The sequence below is a fragment of the Podarcis filfolensis genome (genome assembly GCF_964270895.1).
Source record: "Podarcis filfolensis genome assembly, chromosome: 11".
Classification (NCBI taxonomy): Eukaryota; Metazoa; Chordata; class Lepidosauria; order Squamata; family Lacertidae; genus Podarcis; species Podarcis filfolensis.
Genome location: NC_139613.1, coordinates 30,239,649 through 30,260,191, shown reverse-complemented (window position 1 = coordinate 30,260,191; position 20,543 = coordinate 30,239,649). Strand labels below are relative to the sequence as shown.

The 20,543-nt window shown below is 40.0% G+C and overlaps 1 protein-coding gene across 4 annotated transcripts; it reads left to right on the top strand.

Annotated features, from left to right (window-relative positions):
• Nucleotides 1-2,289: 2,289 nt before the first annotated feature.
• GTF2H2 (general transcription factor IIH subunit 2) lies at nt 2,290-19,106 on the top strand. 4 transcript variants are annotated; one of them, XM_083576357.1, is made up of 16 exons: nt 2,290-2,402; nt 3,213-3,288; nt 3,387-3,464; nt 3,840-3,876; nt 5,791-5,877; nt 6,477-6,527; nt 8,083-8,137; nt 9,383-9,488; nt 11,113-11,203; nt 11,410-11,497; nt 12,240-12,347; nt 13,451-13,514; nt 14,358-14,461; nt 15,012-15,114; nt 16,820-16,859; nt 17,827-19,106. In XM_083576357.1, the coding sequence occupies exons 2-16, from the start codon at nt 3,233-3,235 to the stop codon at nt 17,944-17,946; spliced, it is 1,188 nt and encodes a 395-aa protein (XP_083432483.1). In that variant the 5' UTR covers nt 2,290-2,402; nt 3,213-3,232; the 3' UTR covers nt 17,947-19,106. The 4 variants fall into 4 exon arrangements, with proteins under 4 accessions (XP_083432483.1, XP_083432484.1, XP_083432485.1 ...); XM_083576358.1 differs by having other exon boundaries at nt 2,337-2,534; XM_083576359.1 differs by lacking the exon at nt 2,290-2,402 and adding an exon at nt 2,432-2,569.
• Nucleotides 19,107-20,543: the final 1,437 nt, after the last annotated feature.

The following is a 20,543-nucleotide window of genomic DNA, read 5'->3' as shown; positions in this document are numbered from 1 at the left end:
ATATATGGTTTGACGCTGAATTTCAGAATGAGATAATAAGCAAGAAACTACAATGCAGGAAAAAAGCAGATATAATAAAAGTTTTTTCGGGGGGGCAGTTACTGCCTGCCGCCTTTAATGTTTGATTCGGACAAAAAGAAAGAAAATGGATCAATTAATTATATTTATATGAACCAGGATATTTTTTGTTTGTAGTTCAGTAAACTGTTATGAAATGTCATGGCCTTTGGCTAGCACAATAAACTTATTGTTGATGATAGGCTTATACCATTTTTGAGCCATCTTGTTTTATTAATTTAAAACAGAACATTCTTTTTAACAATAAAAAGGCTAAAAGTGAACCCACCCTATCTCTTATTTGTTAAAGCAATGCTCTGTTACAGAGTCTGTTCACCTGTGATTAGTGACTCTCTTGTCCTTGGGAAATTGAAAGCTAGCAACACCTTTTTTGGGAAAAGGTGATCCCAGTCTCTGACGGTGTGATGAGTTTCAGGAAAGTCCAAATGATTAGGAAAGGCACATTTGGGATTTCTGTTGATGGAAGCTGGAGATGCTAATATTTTGATTTATAATTTGGTTGAATTGTGAATGGTTTTATATTTTAACTGATTTTTATTATTAGCCTCCTTGAATTTATTCTGAAAACTAGACGAGATATAAGTTTTTAAAAACAGACTATCAATAAATTGGAGTAGAGAAGTGAGCTGAGCAGATATATACTTGATTAAGTATACTTAATGTAAGGCTTACAGTACCAGTTTCTTTTTAGGAGGGAGGAACAGTTGACCCTCCAAATGTTGCTGGACCACAACTCCCATCAGCTCTAGCAAGCACTGCCAATGTCAATAGATGATGGGAGTTGTAGTTAAGCAACATCCAGCAGTCCAAAGGGCCCCCTCTTGACTTAAAGAGAAACTGGCTCAAAGGTTCCCCACACCTGCTTTAAGCAATGCATAGTTCTGAACCAGCTGGCCAGTGGAACATTGGAAGCTGCCTTATAATGAATCAGATCAATGGTCCATTAAGCTCAGCTTAGTCTGACTGGGAGCAGCTCCACAGGTTTTCAGGCAGCTCTACCTGGAGATGCTGAGTTGAACCTGTGATTTCTACATGCTCTGCTAAAGCAGACCCTCCAAGTGTCCCTATTTTCAGGGATGTCCTTGATTTAGAGAAGCCCAGGTTTTTTATTTGATCCTGGAATGTTCCACTTTTCCTTAGGATATCCCAATTTCATTGGAGAAATGTTGGAGAGTATGGAGTTATCCGACTCATGAGCCATCTGAAGGCAATCCTGTATAGGGAAGTTTTTTAAAAAAAAAAGTTTAATGTTTAATGTTTTATTATGTGTGTGTGTGTGTATATATGTGTGTATATATATATATATATATATATATATATATATATATATGTTGGAAGCTGCCCAGAGTGCCTGGGGAAACCAGTAAGATGTGTCGGGAATAGTATAATTATCATTATGGAATGGGACGTTCCTATTTTCATTGGAGAAATGTTGGAGGGTATGCTGAAGCTAAGCCCTGGAACTGGTGAAGCTCAGAGGGGGAATAAAGTCTGTGTGATTAGGAGGAGAACTTTCCCACCCTGAGATGCGCCCCAAAGTTACGACCCTCCAAATTTTAGCCTCTAAAATACAGTACCTACTGGATGACAAGGAAGGCTTTCCAGGTCACAAGGCATGGTCTGCAACACTGTAGACACTACAGGTAGGCTTAAACCGCAGCGTTAGCAAAAGAGAAGCATTTTAGCGTCTCTCTGGACTGGGGGAAGTACAGTAATAGCTGTTCATAGCAGCTGCACCAGTTTATTCCCACGCCCCTTCCAAGACAAAAGGGCAGCAAAGAGAGGAGTCTTATTTCACCTGAACCGTTCATTATTTTAAAGAGTTTCTAAACGTTTAAAAATAGTCCTGCCCGTTTAAAGTCCGAGAGTCCCCACATTGGGGGCAGGGACGTGAAAGAAGAAACAGAGAAACTTCCTTATGACATAAGCTTTTGAACACCAAGAGTCCTTTTCAGCCTTTAAAGTCCCACAGAGCTTTGTTGTTTTTGCTGCAACGCAGACTACAGCATAGTGTGGGTTTTAATTGCTACCAAAAGCTGAGGCTGCGTCACCCAAAGCAGCAGAAACATACTCCCCCCCCCACCACATCTATGTCAGTCACCCTGCTCTTTTCTTCTTCTAATCTTTCTCCGCAACAAGCTCTTTGCACGGCGGAACTCTTCTTCTTAATATTTGCGCTGCCACCGGAATGTTTAAAGTGTGGAACCTTTAGCCAGAGAGATGGTTTTCCTAGAGAGGCTCCGAAGTGCATGCGAGTAGGTTCTTGGGCGCGCGCTTCTTTTGGTTCCTCGTCTTCGGTTCTTTCTGTCTCCTGAAAGATAAAGGCAGGTGGCAAGAACAGCCTCCCCCAAGACCTCCCTGAGAGCTGTTAGCCTATTCCTGAGCCAGGAGACTTTGTGGGAACAAGACGCTTTTGTCCCAACCCCAACCTTGTTCTTGTCCACCAGCTGAGGAGGGTAGTTCTACTTGTCTGGCTCTTGAGAGTTTAAAGGTGCTAAAGTTGTAATATGTGGCAGCTATCTTAGTTTTCGGTGGTGGAAGTGTCATTTTATCCTAGCTATTTTCATGTTGTTGGTTTTGTTCTTTTCTTTTTTAAAAAGTCATTTGGGTAAGGGTTGAAACGTGCTTACTGTATGTTCTGTCCTCTTAAGTCAATTGCAGGAAAAGGTTCGTTAAAATCAGCAAAACTTCCTAAGCTGAAGGGGGGGGGGGCTTGAAGCGAGCATTAAAAAAAAAAAAATCTAATTGATTTCCTTGTAGCCAGAAATTTGCCCAGGCTGGGACCCCAGCTCAGGGTCAACCAGAGTAGTGATGTGTGCTGATGCAGCAGAATCAGGATGTTATAAATCATTTCCCATCAAATACCTCTCCTTTTCCTAGTTTTTAGTACTGGATGCAGCTTTGTGGACTCTGTGAGTCTGGAAGACCACAAAAGCTGATGGGGTTTCATAAGGGCTTCTGCTGAGAATTAGATCTGATTGCTCTGATTTATGTACTATTCAGGAACCTTGAACCTGACAAGATGTAGCCGTTTGTACATATGTGTGTTATTTAATAATTTATTGTGGCATAAATTCTATTATAATATCTCAAAATACAGTTTTAAATTACAGTATCATAATTTTCCTTCTTAGTTTCTTAACTTGGAAGAGAAATGGATGATGAACCAGAGAGAACCAAACGGTGGGAAGGGGGTTATGAAAGAACTTGGTAAGCTTTTATATTTCTCCCCTCCCCCCATTGTTTAAGAACTGTGGTCTTCTGTTATCTATATACAGTACATTATACTTTGTTTTTGTTGCTTCTAGGGAAGTTCTTAAAGAAGATGAATCTGGATCATTGAAAGCCAGCATAGAGGATATTCTTTTTAAGGCCAAAAGAAAAAGGTAATCACTAAGCTACACAATGTAGGGATGCACTATGAATGACACTTCAGAATAAATTGCATTTTGCTGCAGTCTTACAAGGAGAAGCGTGAAAAGTTTCCAGTTTAAATTCAAATCTAACTTCATTCTACTTAGGTTGTATGATGTTATAGTCAATCAGATTACAATGTGGCTCTGACATCCATCTTCACAGCATAATTAAAAACTTTTGTATCAAATATGCTCTTAGACTTCCAGTTTTTTTTTAAAAAAGTAAATATGAGTCATTGAATATAATCTGTTTTTCACAAGTGAGAATAGATTGTATATATTGATGCTATAATATATGAATGCTATAACAATTAGCAATTAAATTTTTTTTTTTTTACTTTGCAGAATCTTTGAGCATCATGGACAAGTTCGACTTGGGATGGCAAGTTCTCTTTTTCTACTTGGTTCTAAACTTATATTGCTGTGAAGTTGTATATGAAATAGGTCTAGTTCATATGCTTAATAAGAGCATAGTCAGCCACTTGTTTTTTCCTTAGATTGCAGTTTGCTTTGGGCAGGCATCTGCACTATCATTCAGTAATAAGAACAAGAAGAGGCCTGCTGGATCAAATCAAAGGTCCATCTTGTAAAGCATTCTGATGTAGTTCATCCGATGTATATGGGAATATCATATGAGGGATATGAGCACTCTTGCTTGTGTGCCCTAGCAACTGATCCTGGAGGTTGTATATAGCCATTGTGGCTAATAGCCATTGAGAGCCTTTGTCCTCCATGAAGCTGCCCAAGTTGGTGGCCATCACTACATCTTGTGGCAACAAATTGCATAGTCTGAGGATGTGCTATGTGAAGAAGTACTTCCTTTAGTCCATTCTGAATCTCCCACCACTCAAGATTCATTGGATAACTCTGACTTCTAGTATTGTGAGAGAGGGAGAAAAACTTTCCCTACACCATACACACCTTCTTGTAAAATTGTAGTGACATTTAACTATAATCTATTTACGCATAAAAAAATTCCTTCCAGCAGCACCTTAGAGACCAACTAAGTTTGTTATTGGTATGAGCTTTTGTGTGCATGCACACTTTTTCAGATACCTGAAGAATACTTGCATGCACACGAAAGCTCATACCAATAACAAACTTGGTTGGTTAGCCTTGCTTAAGTGCTTAGCCTTAGCCTTGCTTAAGTGCTTTCAATAAAGACTGTGGGGTTGTGACTGCAGCTTACCAGCTTTTAGAGTTGATTTTGGGATGTTATAGTAAAATGCTGGATTCTTCAGTTAGGATAAAGACGTGAGAAAAGTTCTACATGATTATTATTTTAGGCTGTGTGCAAATTTTACATTGAGACATTTATTTGTGATGTTATTGCACTACTAATAAATAAAAATAAAAATGTATTTTGATTACATAAAATTGATTGGATTTAAACTTTTTAAAAAAAAAAATTCTTCCCTGCTCTTCCTCTTGACCAGACCCAGGACGGCTAACAAGAATCTTAAAAGCATGGGTCATGAAGCAACGGTTTAAATTTATACCAGTTTAATGTGCTTAGGGGCACAGCAACAGATGAAAAGGTCTCTGGGTTGCATCCAATGATGTTGTGCTGTTAGCACAAGGACTTGAATGGGACTACCTCTTCTCTCCCCATACCCCCCCCAATCTGCTTCATAGGGTTGGGGGAATCCCAGAACCTATTTGCAGGGGTGAGGGAGGAGATTCTTGCACTGGACAACTTAGTTGGATATAACCCTCTGTATCTTTTTTAATTATCATTAGTCCTCTGCTTTGGAGGTTGACCAATCTGGATGTTGGGTGTAATGTATCTGAACTGAATCATTTAAAAAAACAAGCCAACCAACAACCCATGGATGTCTAAGAGAATATCAGGGCAGGATTAGTGGAAAATATGGGTTTCAGGGATTACTGAGAAGTATATAGTATGATAAAGGTTGACAGGCTTCCTTGGCTCAATACTGTGTGCTGCTTAAAAGCAAATAATACTGTTAGTAAACACAAAAACCCAGAACCAGCACAAAGAGAAAAGCAAACAGCCTGAAGTGCAAATTTACCCTGAAGTAAGTTCCATGGATTCAATGAGGACCACTCAAAAGCAAGGACACATAGATTTTCAGTTTTCAGATATATTTCTGTAACTCTGAAAGAAGGGGCCAACAGCCCACAATTCCTGAAAACCTGTGTGTGCATTTAGAAGAATTTGTGAATCCTAGATTACTTTTGAAAAGGTATGTATCATATTGGCCTCATACGCTATTTTATGAATATTATATTAAAATATATTTAAATTCCCTAAAAATATCTTACCCATATGTAGATGCGTCACCTGTATGTAGTGGTTGATGGATCAAGAACAATGGAAGACCAAGATTTAAAACCTACCAGGCTAACTTGTACCCTAAAGGTATTTATTCTTGATAACTTGTATTTTTCTAAGATCACTGAAATAACTGAAAATAGATAAAATGTCAGATTGGGACAACTCAGATTCAAGTTCTTGCTCAGCTCTGAAACCCACTGGATAGCCATGGGCCAAGTCCCATTTCTAAGCCTAATGTACCTTACAGAGTGGTTTGGAGGATGAATTGGGTGTGGTTGGATACAGCAAACATCACCTAGAACCTCTTGAAGGAAAGGTGGAAGGAAGGAAACAAATGTGATAAATTATCCTTCATTTGTTTCCCTTTCTCATCTGGTAATCTCAGGGTTTCCAGGAACAGTGTCTTCCAGCCATCAAATGGGAATGTTTTCAAATTCCTCCTGAAAGTCAATAACTATCCTAAAAATAAGGTTTAGGTGGACCTTAACATCACTCTTGAAATACCATTGGTAACCACAACTTTTTTTTTGTTAGTTGTCCTTATGCATACTTTTTAGACGACAAGAAGCTTTTATCTTTTTTGATGACTAGGTATAAAATGACTGTTGTGATGTTCATAAAGTTGTGCAATGTAAAGTAACACTTGAGAACTAATGGCTCTAATGATATTTCTCTTTTTGTAGTTACTGGAATATTTTGTTGAAGAATATTTTGACCAAAATCCGATTAGTCAGGTATGTACACTGTGCTGGAGATGGTTGCTGCGGATTAGAAATAATCACCTCTTTGAATGATTAGCTAAAAGCAATCTTAAGTGTGACTGTTAGCATATTGTTGAGTTAAAAACATTCTAAAGACAAAATAAAAGCCATGATTTATGTTAAAATTAAATAATAAACATGTTGTACTGGGATAATTCAATCTTCTGTCAATAAAGCCCAAAGCATTTTGGCCTTCTAAATGAGGGGGTTAATATCTTCATCCCTGCCTGTGCATTGGAGAATGTCTGAAGAAGGGAGCCTGTTCTATGAACACAGGCTGCCAGCATGATTTGGAGTTCTATGCGATCATGCTTCCAAATCACAGGGCAATCTTCCAGTTCATAGCTAGTAGGGGCTGGACACCAGCAGGGAACTTGGCAGTCAGGCCAGTAGGTGGACTTTGCTCTCTAATCCATGTGATTAATAATAAGGCGGTTTATAATGCCTGAATAGGGTTTGGCCCTGCAGCATATATAAATGAGCATGCATTTGATGATTTTGCACAATTCATTTTGCTTCTGTTATCTATGGGCAAGAGCAAGAAATGTCACAGTGCAATGAAGCCTCTGACCACCCCTCCTTTTGCCTTTCCCCTCCCTCCCTCGGCTTTTGGTTTCATCAGGCATCACCTCCCATCAAGCCTGTCTTTGTATCCACCTAGGCTAGCTAGGAACTAATTAAAACGGTAAAGGGACCCCTGACTATTAGGTCCAGTCATGACCAACTCTGGGTTGTGGTGCTCATCTCGCTTTATTGGCCGAGGGAGCCGGCATACAGCTTCCGGGTCATGTGGCCAGCAGGACTAAGCCGCTTCTGGCGAACCAGAGCAGCGCACGGAAACGCCGTTTACCTTCCCGCTGGAGCGGTACCTATTTATCTACTTGCACTTTGACGTGCTTTCAAACTCCTAGGTTGGCAGGAGCAGGGACCAAGCAACAGGAGCGAGCTTCTGATCGGCAAGTCCTAGGCTCTGTGGTTTAACCCACAGCGCCATCCGCGCCCCAGAAACTAATTAGGAAGTGGCTAATAATAATAATATTAAAGCAGAGACTCTAGAGATTCTGAAATTTGCAGTGTCAAACTCTGTTTCTTCATTACAATTATGGACTGAAAGCTGCTGTAAATATAGTAGAATGAATTATATAGATTACCAGAAACTGCATAAACATTTCCCCCCACAGATTTCATATTTATAGCTCTTGGTCAAACTTATCCCCAGCTGTTGATGTCATGGGGTAAGTGGAAGTAGCAATGGCTTCCATAATTCAAAGACAGGCGGAGATGAAACTATCCAGCTCTGCCATGTCGAATTCCCTGCAATGTTGCTCATTACATGTTTTGATGGGAAGCTGCAGGAGTGCTAAGTGGCTTTTGTTCCTCTTTGCATCTCAAGTACCTCTTGTTACTATAAGCTCTGCAAATGATTCTTGGTTCTCTGCTGCCACCTCTGTACGTTGGAAAACATGGTTGGGCTCAAGGAGACTTCATTACTCTGTGACTCTATTAATAGCAGACATCTTTCTGGCAGGTTGGCATTATTGTGACTAAGGGCAAAAGAGCTGAAAAACTTACTGAGCTTTCAGGTATGAACAAATTATTTCTTTCATACTGAGAAGAGATTCGTTATTATGGCCCTGTCATGTTTTTAAAAAAGCAAAAAAGATAATATTTTCTATATTTCTACCTCATTTGGCCATTCTTTCTATTAAACATGATACAGACAACTGACTTTGACCCACTGTGAACTTTAAAAATACACTGGAAATTTAAGGATAGTTGCTGGAGGGAAGTAGCAAGTTTAAAGAGAATGTTCCCTATAATGTTTCTACCTTAGACTATGTACAAATGAAACTTTACTTGAGGGCAACTCTGTAAATTCATTCACTGTGTGCTGTTTAAATAAAGTTTTCTCCAGGATGGTATTGACCTTAAGTGTATGTATGTATGTGGTGGGGACGGCGACAGGTTTGGTTTTGCAAATTTGATTCAGCAGCCAGATGTGCCTAGTGCTGATTGGCTGCCATATGTCACATGTCCCCAAAGTAACCTTTTAATTTCTAAAATTTTAAATAAAGCATTGAACCAGCATTTTAGTTGTGTATATGTACACCCCCCAAAAAAGAAGCCAGTGCAATGAAGATTAAGCATTCTCGGTCCCAGAATCCTGACAATCAGTTGGAAAAGAAAATGGGGTGGAAGAAATGAAATGGTTTTCTGGAGAAGGGGATGGCTGACTGAAGCTGTGAACAGGATCACTCTTATCGCTCTAGACCAGACTTTATCAACATTGGGTCCCCAGATTTTGTTGGACTACAAATCCCATCATCCCTAGCTAGCAGGAGTAGTGGTCAGGGATGATGGGAGTTGTAGTCCAACATCTGGGCTCCCAAGGTTGACAGAGCCTGCTCTAGATTGCAGCATTTTGTTGCAGGCCCCATTTCTTAGGCATAATGGACACTGGACAAAGATGAAGCAGGGCTTGGATGAGGGAAACTAGTTGATTGAATGGAAAGAGGACCCTCTTGGGGCAAAGGAGAAGGAGTGCATGAAAAATACTTGTTTTGAGCTTTCATGTAATAATGAAAGGTGAGCTTGGGGTGCCTGGAGACTTGATGACCATTGTTGGTATACCTGTAGTCTTGGTTCAGCTATAATGCCAGACAATGGGTTGATATTGCATGAATGTGCGTCAGTTTACTTCCTTTGTATTTTCCTTCTGCTAATAAAAGCAACTGCTAATAAAAGCAGTGTTTTATGTCAGAATATTTGTTTTTGTTTTTTAATTCAGCTATTTTCTGATGTTTGATAATGAGTGATTTTCCTCATAGGGAATCCAAGAAAACACACAGCTGCTTTGAAAAAAGCTGTAGATATGTCTTGTCTAGGAGAGCCATCTTTATATAATGCCTTAAATTTGGCTGCACAAACATTAAAGTAAGTATATGTAGTCTACTACAGTGTGCTTTTTTTTGTTTAGCAACCATGGAGATTGATCTGACTATAATCATAGGGAGAGTGATTTATTAATCAAGTATCCCTTTTCAGCATTCATTAATCTGCTTCAGCAAAAACAGCCAAGTTTTGTGGCCCCTTAAAGATTAGTATATTTATTATGGTATAAACTTCCATTCAGTTCATCAGACGTATGTAATGTTTTTACTCAAGGTTTGGGGAGAGGCAGAGTGTTAACTAGGTTAGAAGGAAATAAAATGCAATAAAACAGTCTGACAATTGTGTTAAAGTTTAAATGCATGTAAAATAATTACAGTGACCATTTCCAGAGCAGTGTTGATGATACCATAAACATCGTAGCATTGGTTAGCTAATTAACACCTATATTGAGATAAGAACCTGTTCTGTATTCAGGCCACAGGTGATAGATTCAAATTTCTTGATAAGTAGTTTCATACTAGAATTTCCTGTTTGAAATTCTTTTATCCAATAATAGAATATTTTGTTCAAGGACTAGATTGTTCCTCTTTGTCAAGATTGGGGAATCTTTTTGCAAGAGTCTTGGGTAAACTTCCAGGGACTGCATTTTGGGAACAAAACTGCATACACCACCCCCATTCACATGTACCCATCCATTTAAATTATCTCCCCATTCACACACATCCATACAAACCCAATTCTCACACAGCCATTTAAACAGTCACTTACGTTATCTCTCCACCTTTTCTCTCTACTCTCTTCCTCCCTTCACTGCCCCTCCTCAGTGTGGCACTTAGGCTTAGTTTTTTTGGGGGGGGGGTTCTGCATAGGGTGAGGGGAATGTTAGCTTCCTCCCCATGCAGTAAGTAGTCACAGGGAAAAGAATGATTCCATTTGTGCAAATGGGACCTCTTTCCTAAGACCGAGAGCTTATTACTAATTACATGGTGAATGGCACTGAAGAAGGCAGGCTCTGGTCCAGATTCAAAGAAGAAGAAGAAGAGTTTGGATTTGATATCCCGCCTTTTGCTCCCTTTAAGGAGTCTCAAAGTGGCTAACATTCTCCTTTCCCTTCCTCCCCCACAACAAACACTCTGTGAGGTGAGTGGGGCTGAGAGACTTCAAAGAAGTGTGACTAGCCCAAGGTCACCCAGCAGCTGCATGTGGAGGAGCGGAGACGCGAACCCGGTTCCCCAGATTACAAGACTACCGCTCTTAACCACTACACCACACTGGCTGGTGAAAGACCTAGCCAGAGATTGCCCACCCTGTCTCTTGGACATTCTGCAATTTGAAGATGCTGCAGCAACTCAAAGCAAACTGCAGAATTATCCTGGAGATTAGTATGTGCTAAGTTACAGTGCTAAATGTTTAAAGCCCATATGTCCAAGACTGATTCCCCTCCCCTATTTCTTACTTTGCTTTCAACAGCCTTGGCTGAACCATACTTAGTGAGCATAAAACGTGCAGCATCTTCTCTGCACCGATTGATAACAAGTCTCATTGCTGTCAGAGTGTAAATAATCTCACATAATTTATGTAGAAGTGGATCTCTGTCTTGTGTTTGATTGTTTTGGCACTTGTTTTTGTTTGTCACAAACATAAAAGAGTGTTTTATTCTCTCTAGGCATATGCCAGGGCATACAAGCAGAGAAGTCTTAGTAATATTCAGCAGTCTGACAACATGCGATCCTTCCAATATTTATGATCTAATTAAGGTACACAAGTTTTTGCTTTTGTTTTTTAGTTTTTTACTATTAAAACAATCCAGAATGAATGCTGGACTTTCTTGACATTTGGGATGATGCAGAGATACTTAACATGCTTGAAACAAATATTTCTCACAAAATCCTGAAAGCTTTGTGCATTTTATAGGTTTTTTTAGATCTCTCATTGCATGTGTTTTCTCTTTTTTATATTGAAGAGTTTAAAGGCAGTTAAGATCAGAGTGTCTATTATTGGCCTTTCTGCTGAAGTTCGAGTTTGCACTGTACTTGCCCGGGAAACTGGTGGTATGTATATATTTGAGTGTGTGTGAGTGTGTGTGTCTGAGTGAGTGAGAGAACCATGAACTAAATTGAAAAAGCCCTGAGGGCCTGCATTTTCAGTTGGCCTTGTAGCTGTGATGTTTATAATTTGGATGATGGTCTGACTGTAGTTTTGAACTGTAGTTTTTAGCTTTTAAAAATATCTGTCAGGTTTTTTAAATCTTTCTTTGGTTTTGATTGTTAGCTGCTTTTGACTGGCATTTGCCCCCAAGAGCTGTCTGGATTAAATAAAATAAAAACTGTTTGTATCTAACATATTTTTATGACAAATCACTAAAAGCTGAAGCTAACAGAGAAGGAAAATTTCATAAATAGTTAATCTTTACATAGTCAGTGTTATCTAGGCTTATCTAAATGACTTGTCACTTCAAAACCTTTTTATCTCTTTGTGCTGTGATGGAATTAGTGCAAAATTATTCATTTGCTGTTAAACCATTGCAGCCTTTCCTCTGACATATTCTCAGTAAGCCTCGCAATTAGGTCCACAAGGTAGTAGATGACATGTATTTTTACTCGCCCATCTGCCCACATATACCTGTGTCAGGTTTGGCCTAAAAGGAGGAAAAGAGAACTAATTGGTTTTGCAGGGCTCTTTTCCTTGGTCACTTGTTGACAATTCTTACTCACCACTGGCAACCAGATGAGCAACTGTTGAGATGCCTGCTCTCAGTTAATTAAATTTTTATTTTGTTTCCTTGTGTGGCAGGAACCTATCATGTCATTTTAGATGAAAGCCATTATAGGGAACTTCTGATGCACCACGTCAGTCCACCACCAGCTAGTTCAAGTTCTGAAAGCTCGCTTATTCGAATGGGTAAGAAATTGTCCTTTAATATTTTGGTATACTGGTATTGAACACACAGCATTATTTACTCTATATCCAGAGGCAAGCAATTAGGATAGTGCTAAAGACCACATATCATGAGCTGGTAGATTTCAGTGTTATATTGTGGTTGCAAGTAATTGGCATAATTTATCTACTGCCATACTAGGTAATATTTCATTTGGTTTGCATTCTGCAGATACTTTAGACCTGTTGTTCTCAAACTTTGGGCCACACTTTCAGAACAAAAATTTGCTTGCACCACACTGCATTTTTTATTGATAAGAAATGCATTGGGGGGAAAAAAACTCCTAGCAGTGCTTGATTTATAACATAGAACACAACTACCTTATAATACAGTGATACCTTGGAAGTCGAATGGAATCCGTTCTGGAAGTCTGTTCGACTTCCAAAATTTTCGGAAACCAAGGCGCAGTTTCCGATTGGCTGCGGGAAGATTCTGCAGCCAATCAGAAGCCATGGAAGCTGTGTCAGCCGTTCGGGTTCCAAAGAACATTCGCAAACCGGAACACTCACTTCCGGGTTTATGGCGTTTGGGAGCCAAAACGTTTGAGTTGCAAGGTGTTCGTCAACCAAGGTATGACTGTATTAGGTCTAATTTGAGACAAGCTCTCATCTCACCAACACAAAGAAGCCTTTCCATCTTTCATATTTGTCAGAGTTGAAAATCCTTGTTCACAACAATATGTTGTGGAGAACTGTAGAAGAATAGCCAATACTCTTGAAGAGAGGTGTGGATACTGTTTCCAGTTGTATATCCATACCACACTGAAATGTTTAATTTTTTTTTTTATTATCCTTGAATCTTCCCCTGACAATTGCCATCCTCTCCTGCCACACCAGTGTGCAATGCCACACTCTTTGAGAACCACTGCTTTAGACAAGTATTGTTTATTAACTACAGGTTATTACCATTTTCAGTTATCTGTAACATACATTTTGCCCTGTCTACCTAGTGATGGCAAAGTGGCTTATATTGGGATGTAAATCAGTGCACACTAAGATTCTCCTCTTAAATGAGGACCACAATACATATAAAGTGACTTAAAACTATGACTGTTCTTTTCCGCTAGGCTTTCCTCAGCACACCATTGCATCTTTGACTGATCAGGACGCAAAGCCATCTTTTAGCATGGCGTAAGTAATGGGTTGCTTTGTTTAGACATGGCATGGACCGCGGTTTAAAAGTCTGAATGAGTACATTGAGCAGCCAGCATTCTATCTGAAATTGCTGCTTCAATAGCTCCGGTAGTGTAAGAGAAAACATCGTTTTAATAGCAGCTCATAGTCTCTTTCAGCATTCAGAAATAATTTGGTGGAAACATCCAAGGCTGGTTTGGCTGTGTAGCTGTTCTTCCCCATATGTCTAGATATGTCTTCAGTTCTGTTTAACTAAAAGTAGGTTTTGCTCATTGTAAATTTTATTATTGCTAGAATTTCAGTTGAACCGACTTTCTGTATGAGAGAGAACTCTTAAGGACACAGTGTCTGTATGGATCTTCCCAGATGGATTTATTGCACAACAGATGCAGAGTTATTTTGCCATAGAAGGAAATCTCCATGTCTTTCCATTGCAGAACAGTCACCTTTTCTTCTGTAATATTATAATGGACTCAAGTGACTTACTGGGAGGGGAGGGGAAAGGCAGCAGTGAGGATGGTGTGGTACCAGTGGATGATGTGGCACCAGTGGGAGCAGCGGATTGGCTCTTCCCGTGCCTTAAACCATGCTGGCCTCTCCCCTCCCCCTCTCAGTAAACAGCACTGATTCCAGTGATGAAGCACCACTGCTGGAAAATGCAACTCTTCTTCAAATGCTTGACAAAGCGTTGCAATTTCTTTAGCCATACTGGCTTCTCCAAGAACTTAAACCATAAACTTTGAGTCCTAATGCCATTTCTCACCGTTACAAACCTTTTCAATTTGTTCAAAATGTTTCTGTGCAACATTGTCAGGGCGGTGGAAATGTTATTCTTTACAGGCAGCTAGAAAACAGCAATGATCCAGGTCTTACCCTGGGAGGATATTTCTGCCCCCAATGTAGAGCCAAATACTGTGAGCTTCCTGTGGAGTGCAAAGTTTGTGGTGAGTAATTAAGTGTATTTATCTTTGTCTATTATAATAGGGTGTGGGTGGGTGTGCACGCGCGCGCCAACCCCCAACTGGGAAAACAGAAAAGTTAGCCACCAGCCTTGACTCTTGTTGCATCCACTGTGATTTAGCCACACACTTCACAATTGTGCATGCTATTCAGCTTCAGTGTGTGAGGCAATTATGACATTCCCGGTACTCAATTTCTTTTCTGGGGTGGAAGGTGGTGAGTTTCCCCAATATTTAATTTCTAAACGAAATGTTGCCACAGATCAGGCCTGTGTAAAAGTCATAGCCTTTCATCTAGAAACCCTTCACATTAGTCACAGATAGTGGGTTGGTTGTGGTCTCTTGATCATGAATTCAGTGTCATTTGCATACTTTTCACATCCGTAAGGCTGTATATGTTAAACAAGTTTTATGAGAGGAGCAGAAGTTTGAAATACTAATAAGAGGGCTAATAAGTTAAAGCTACGTTTTAAAAAGGATAATTGAGAATTGTTTTTCAGGAACCCTTTATAAATATGCTGATAATTTTTTGTAGGTCTTACACTAGTATCTGCACCCCATCTGGCTCGATCTTACCATCACCTATTTCCTTTGGATGCCTTTCAGGAAGTCCCACTGGAACAGTATATAGGAGAACGGTGTGTAAAAGATGTCTGGTATAACCAGTCTGAATACCAGGGGTTAATGTTTCCAGCATGTGATGGGTTGATAGCTTTATCTCTGCCTACAGACCACAACACCATGGTGAACACATAGTAACAATGGTACATTTGCAGGGGGTTTCTTTCCCACCAAAGGGTGAAATATCTTTTCATAATTCCCATTTCTCCTGTTTCCAAGAATGGCTCTGGAGCTTGTGGCTACTGAAACAGAGCAAGGATTATCACCTTTTTGGGTTTGACTACCATTTCCTTTTAAATAGCCATTACTTCCTGTTGATCCCACCACTGTTCTAGTATCTTTCAAAAGATGGCAGGGTAATGTTTTGCTTGAAATAAGAACAAATTGTGATACAACATCCCCCCCCCCCCAGTTTTGTGTCAATCAAGTCATCATCAATCATTCATTTTGGAAACAGGTTTTTGTTTCAGATATAAGTGTTCATTATTATGAGCAAATTGGGGACTGTGATTGTATGGTGGTAAACTGACACTTCTGTTCTTCTTTCTTGAGTGACCAGAGAGGCAATATTCTCATACAGTAATTTGCGTTACTAATTGGAATATTTTCAAATAAAGAACTTCAGCTCTTTATAGTTACAGCTTCTGTCATTTCACAGGGTCCAATATTTTATGCCACAATATCATCAGTATAATCATGCAGTTTTTGTGTTGACACAAGTGAAAGTAGGAACATGTGAGGGATCTTTTTTGCTAGACATGGGTTATCCCTGTTTTGGCTGGACTATTGGACATTTCTCTGTGCATCGTAAGCCCCCATTAAAGGTAACACTTATACAGGCAGGGGTTACGTTCTGGGCATAACGCATAAAGCCAAAATTGCATATGGTCAAAACACATTGGGTTCAATGACAGGTGGCATTGCCAAAGTCTTTTATCCCCACCTGCCCCCTTTCCACCCACTTTCAGAAAATGGTATTTTGGGGGGGGGCAAGCATATAAAGCTGATTGCATGCAAGTTAAATGTGCATAAGTTACAAGGTACCCGTAATAGCTGCAACACATTCCTGGCATTCAGTTAACTAGTTCTGATCCTATATTCTGTTATTAAAGTAATAGTTGCTTTATAAACACAACAGTAGCAGCACTGTTACTGTTTATTTAGGCCCTATGCATGCACATAACGCTTTACAAAACAGAGAACAGGTCCCTACCTCAGAGGGTTTACACTCTGTAAGGCAACAAAGGGACTGGAGTGGAGGCAGGAATAAATAGAGAAAGAATATGCATTATTTCTGTTATGTATACTTAAGGCAAGGGTGCGGAACTTCTGGCCCTTGGGTGAATGTTGTCTCACCAGGTCATTTGCCCCAAACCATGTCTATGTGTCCATCAGCTGACAACGTGGGGTGTTTTGGGTGCTAATTCTCCACTGTGTTTCCTGGGGGGAATGTGCTGATGAAGCAGACCCCTCTCCCTACTGTTGTGGATCAACTTGGACAGGTGGGTGGGATTGTCCACCTACCAGTCACCTTACATCATCATGATGTAAGCTGATTGACAGGTGGATGGTCCCTGCCCACTTGTCAAAGTTGGTGGTTGGGGTTAAGACGCCCAAAATGTTCTCTACCCATAACTTAAGGCATATGAAGTAGAGGTTTAACATGAAGTATGTATTAATTAGTCTCTCTAAAATCTCTTCGTAAATATTCTTTTTAAACAGCTATTGCCAAGGATGCCAAGGAGAGATTACAGATCAGCATGTAAGTCTTCAGCGTTCAACCTATAGATTACATTATATTTGCTTGCTCTCCATGCAAGTAATGTTTTTTGTCCATATCCTTCTCTTCCCACTAAAAAAAATTGTTATTAAATGTTTAATACTTAATACAGTGTAAACAAAGGTCGTAACTTTTACATCAGAGAGAGCAGAAATATTTAGTAATGTTTAGGATTGTCTCTTTGCAGGCTATAAAAATGTGTCTGGGCTAGTTGATACATCAAGGCTCTTTCCTGATATATAAATGAAGTTTTGTTAATATGGTAACATTCAAATTAAAAGCAAAGTGGTGCATTGGTTAAAATGTCAATGATTGATTAACCAAAACATTTATGGAGTGGTAGCAATGTAAGTCTGTGCTATACCAACCTTCCCACCATGTGGTCCTTTTCATGAACGCCAGGTCAGTTCTCAATAAAACAACCCTCATCTGTCACTGCTGAGGTGTCTGACCTGGTATATATTTCCAAGGCCTGTATGAGCAAGCTGGGCAGGCCAGACCTGACCCAACTTTGTCCAGTCGATGCCACACCAACATAGACTGGTGAAAGGGTTCCTTTGTGCATCACACACCTGTCTGCGCAACTGTGGCTCTCTCCAGCAAACCAATCCACCTGAAAACTGGGCTTGAGGGTTTGTTCCTGGTGTTTGGGTAGGGATAAAGCAGGGATTTTGTTGGTGAAGCACTTATTCCTGCTACCCAGCATCAGCTGGCAAAGGGGATGGGCTTCAATATTTTAGTGTGTTTTACTTCGTGCCTGAAAGTTCTGAGTGGCTAACCAAACAAAAACGTAAACAGAAGGGCAACTTAAAATAAAATAATATGCATTATGATCATAGCAGATAAATCCATGTTAGGTGTTCAGTACACGAGGCAATAGTTGCAAAAAAGAATTCTAGTATCTGCTGTAATGTAACCTTTTAAATTTCAAATCTTTTCTTTTTTGTAGGTCTATATATGTAAAGTCTGCCAGTGTGTGTTTTGTGTAGAATGTGATCTTTTTGCTCATGATACTCTGCACTGCTGTCCGGGTTGCATTCACAAGCATCCTACCCTTCCCTGTGTGTGATGCTACCTAATGATCAACAATGCTGGGTGCTTTTCTGTGAGTAAAAAATTCAACTTTGACTGTTCAGTGAAGGTCTTCAGCAAAATAGCTTAAGATGAGGAAGAGCACCTTGCTGAATGCTTATGTAAATATTACTATTTTCACACCCAGTTTGAATATACATGTGTGTACAGCTATTTGTATGTGGAACTAGTTATTGAAACTTTTTCTTCTTCTGAAATAATCTGAATAGTGTGCAAGTTTGTACCTCTGAAATTTGAAATGGATATGCGTCCTAAATTAATGGCTCTTGCTTTCATTTTAAATAATAATCAGCACAATAGGCTACAAGCCACAAAGCACAGTCATGGAGAAGCAAGTTTAATGTAAGTCATTAGGATTTAAAATCTAGGGTGCAAAATCCCTGGTGCGATGGTCACTCTAGACCATCTCATGATAAGAGCTGCTTCTCTGTGTTGGCAAAGGTTGAGAGTGATGTCAGGCAATATCTGTTTCAATAAACAGTGTTAGCGTGCTGCGTTTTTTGTTTTTACTATAATGATTACAGATGGAAGAGTCTTTTTATGTTCAATTGCACTTCAGCTTCTGCAGGCAAGAGATAGAACTGTACCACACAAAGTTAAAAAAAGAAAGAAAAAGGTAAAGTTAAGTCAAGTCAAAGGCAACTATGGGGTGCAGTCTTCAGTAGAAGAAATCTATAAAGCACCTTCTAATAAAAAGTTGGTAGAGGGAAGTGCTATGATCTAAATCAGTAGGACTATGAAATGAATTTTTTAAAACTTCTCTTAGATGCATCCTTTAAGAAGAAATAAGGCACATGACCATGGACCAAAGGAATGGCTGAGAGACCTCTGTTGCCTTGCTGCCATGGGATTTTGAAAGAGAGAACTTAACTTTCACATATGTCAGATCCCTGACTTTTGTGTTCCACTTGCTCCATTAGGTGTATACTCCCTTCTTTCTTTTCAGTATGGTTCTGGCAAACTGCTGCTCTCACTCTCTAAGCTCTGGGTAGTTAGGGACTCTTTTACTCTTCAAAACTAAGGTGGGTGATCATATTAAATCGTATTTGCAGCCTGCATAGTTGTAACATCGTTTTCTAAAGCACTTGTACTGCTCATCTTTCATTTCTGAATAATAAACCAATCATTTTTACTTTAGGTTGTGGCAGGCCCTTTATTAAGCATACATGTATACATGCTTATTTAATAAACTCATGTTCTGACTCCACACAAGTTTCCATTCCTCTCAGGGTATATGTTGGGCTCACATATGCAGTGGACATGCCTGTGGCTTCAGCCATACCCCTTGTAACAACCTGCAACTCCAGTGGCAGAGCTGGATCTCAGAGGCCACACCAGACTGAACCTGCTCCTACAGGGAAAGTGCAACCCCATTTAGAGCAGGCAGCTTTGTGACTTTCTCCCACAGAGCCCAAATCTTGCCAGGTTTCAGACTCAGCTTATTAGTTCACATCCAGCCCACCACTACATCTAGACACCAGTCCAGGACCTTCTCAAGCATTCCCAATTCTGAGGTTACATAGAAACCGAGTTGGTTATCATCAGTGTACTGGTGACACCTCACTCCAAATCTCATTACCACTCCCAGCTGCTTCATATAGGTGTTAAATAGCACTGGAGACAGTACAGCATCTTGCAACAACCTGTAGTTCAACAGCCAGAAGGTTGAGAAACACTCATCCAATGCTCTCTTCTTGAACCATCTCGAGATAAGACTAGAACCACTGCAGAATGGTGCCCCTGTTACCCATCTCCTGTAGATGGTCCAGGAGGATTCCATTGTCAATGGCATCAAAAGCTGATGAGAGATTGAGCAGGAACAGCAAGATTGATCTCCCCCTTCTTCCAATCAAAGTCATCCATCAGGATAACCGAGGCTGATCAAGTCCTGAACCGTAATTGGAATTGATGTAGATAATCAGTTTACCTAAAGAATGCTTGCAGCTGCACTGCCATGACCCCGAGTACCTTGCCCAAAAAGAAGGTATTTGTGATTGGGTGGTAGTTATTAAATGCCATTGGGTCCAGGATATTTCCCTAGGAGTAGCTGCACTACTGTATCCTTCAAAGAGGAAGGCCACACCTCCTTGTACAAGGACACATTCACCAGCTAAATGTTATTAATGAATTGATTAATGTTTAATTGTCAAAAATAAGCTTCAAAGTGGTTTACAAAGTACACAAATTCTGAAATATGAACATTCGTAATTCAAAATAAACAATAAAAATCTCCCTTTAAAATAACACGGAAACTAAAACAGGAGGCTCACAGAAGTTGCCTTATACTGAGTCAGACCATTACTCCATCTAGGACAGTATTGTCTGCACTAACTGGCAGCATCTCTCCAGGGTTGCAGACAAGAGTCTCTCTCAGTTTTACTTGTAGAGGCGGATTTAGGGCAGCACAACCAGTTCCTCCACAATGGGCCCAAGTCTAGGGCGAACTGCATGATGAAGTGAATTGAGCACAATGGAAAGTGAGGGGTGGGGGAAGCAAATTTTGGCTTTGCACAGGGTGCCACTGAAATTTGAAAGACCCAGGGGAGAAGAGAGAAGAGAGAGGGAAGTTGCTGC

Excerpts from the sequence above, each read along its gene's own strand:
- GTF2H2 (XM_083576357.1), top strand. The coding sequence starts at position 3,233 with ATGGATGATGAACCAGAGAGAACCAAACGGTGGGAAGGGGGTTATGAA. Across the intron at positions 11,204-11,409 it reads ATATTTATGATCTAATTAAG|AGTTTAAAGGCAGTTAAGAT; the intron begins GTACACAAGTTT and ends TTTATATTGAAG. Across the intron at positions 15,115-16,819 it reads GAACAGTATATAGGAGAACG|CTATTGCCAAGGATGCCAAG; the intron begins GTGTGTAAAAGA and ends CTTTTTAAACAG.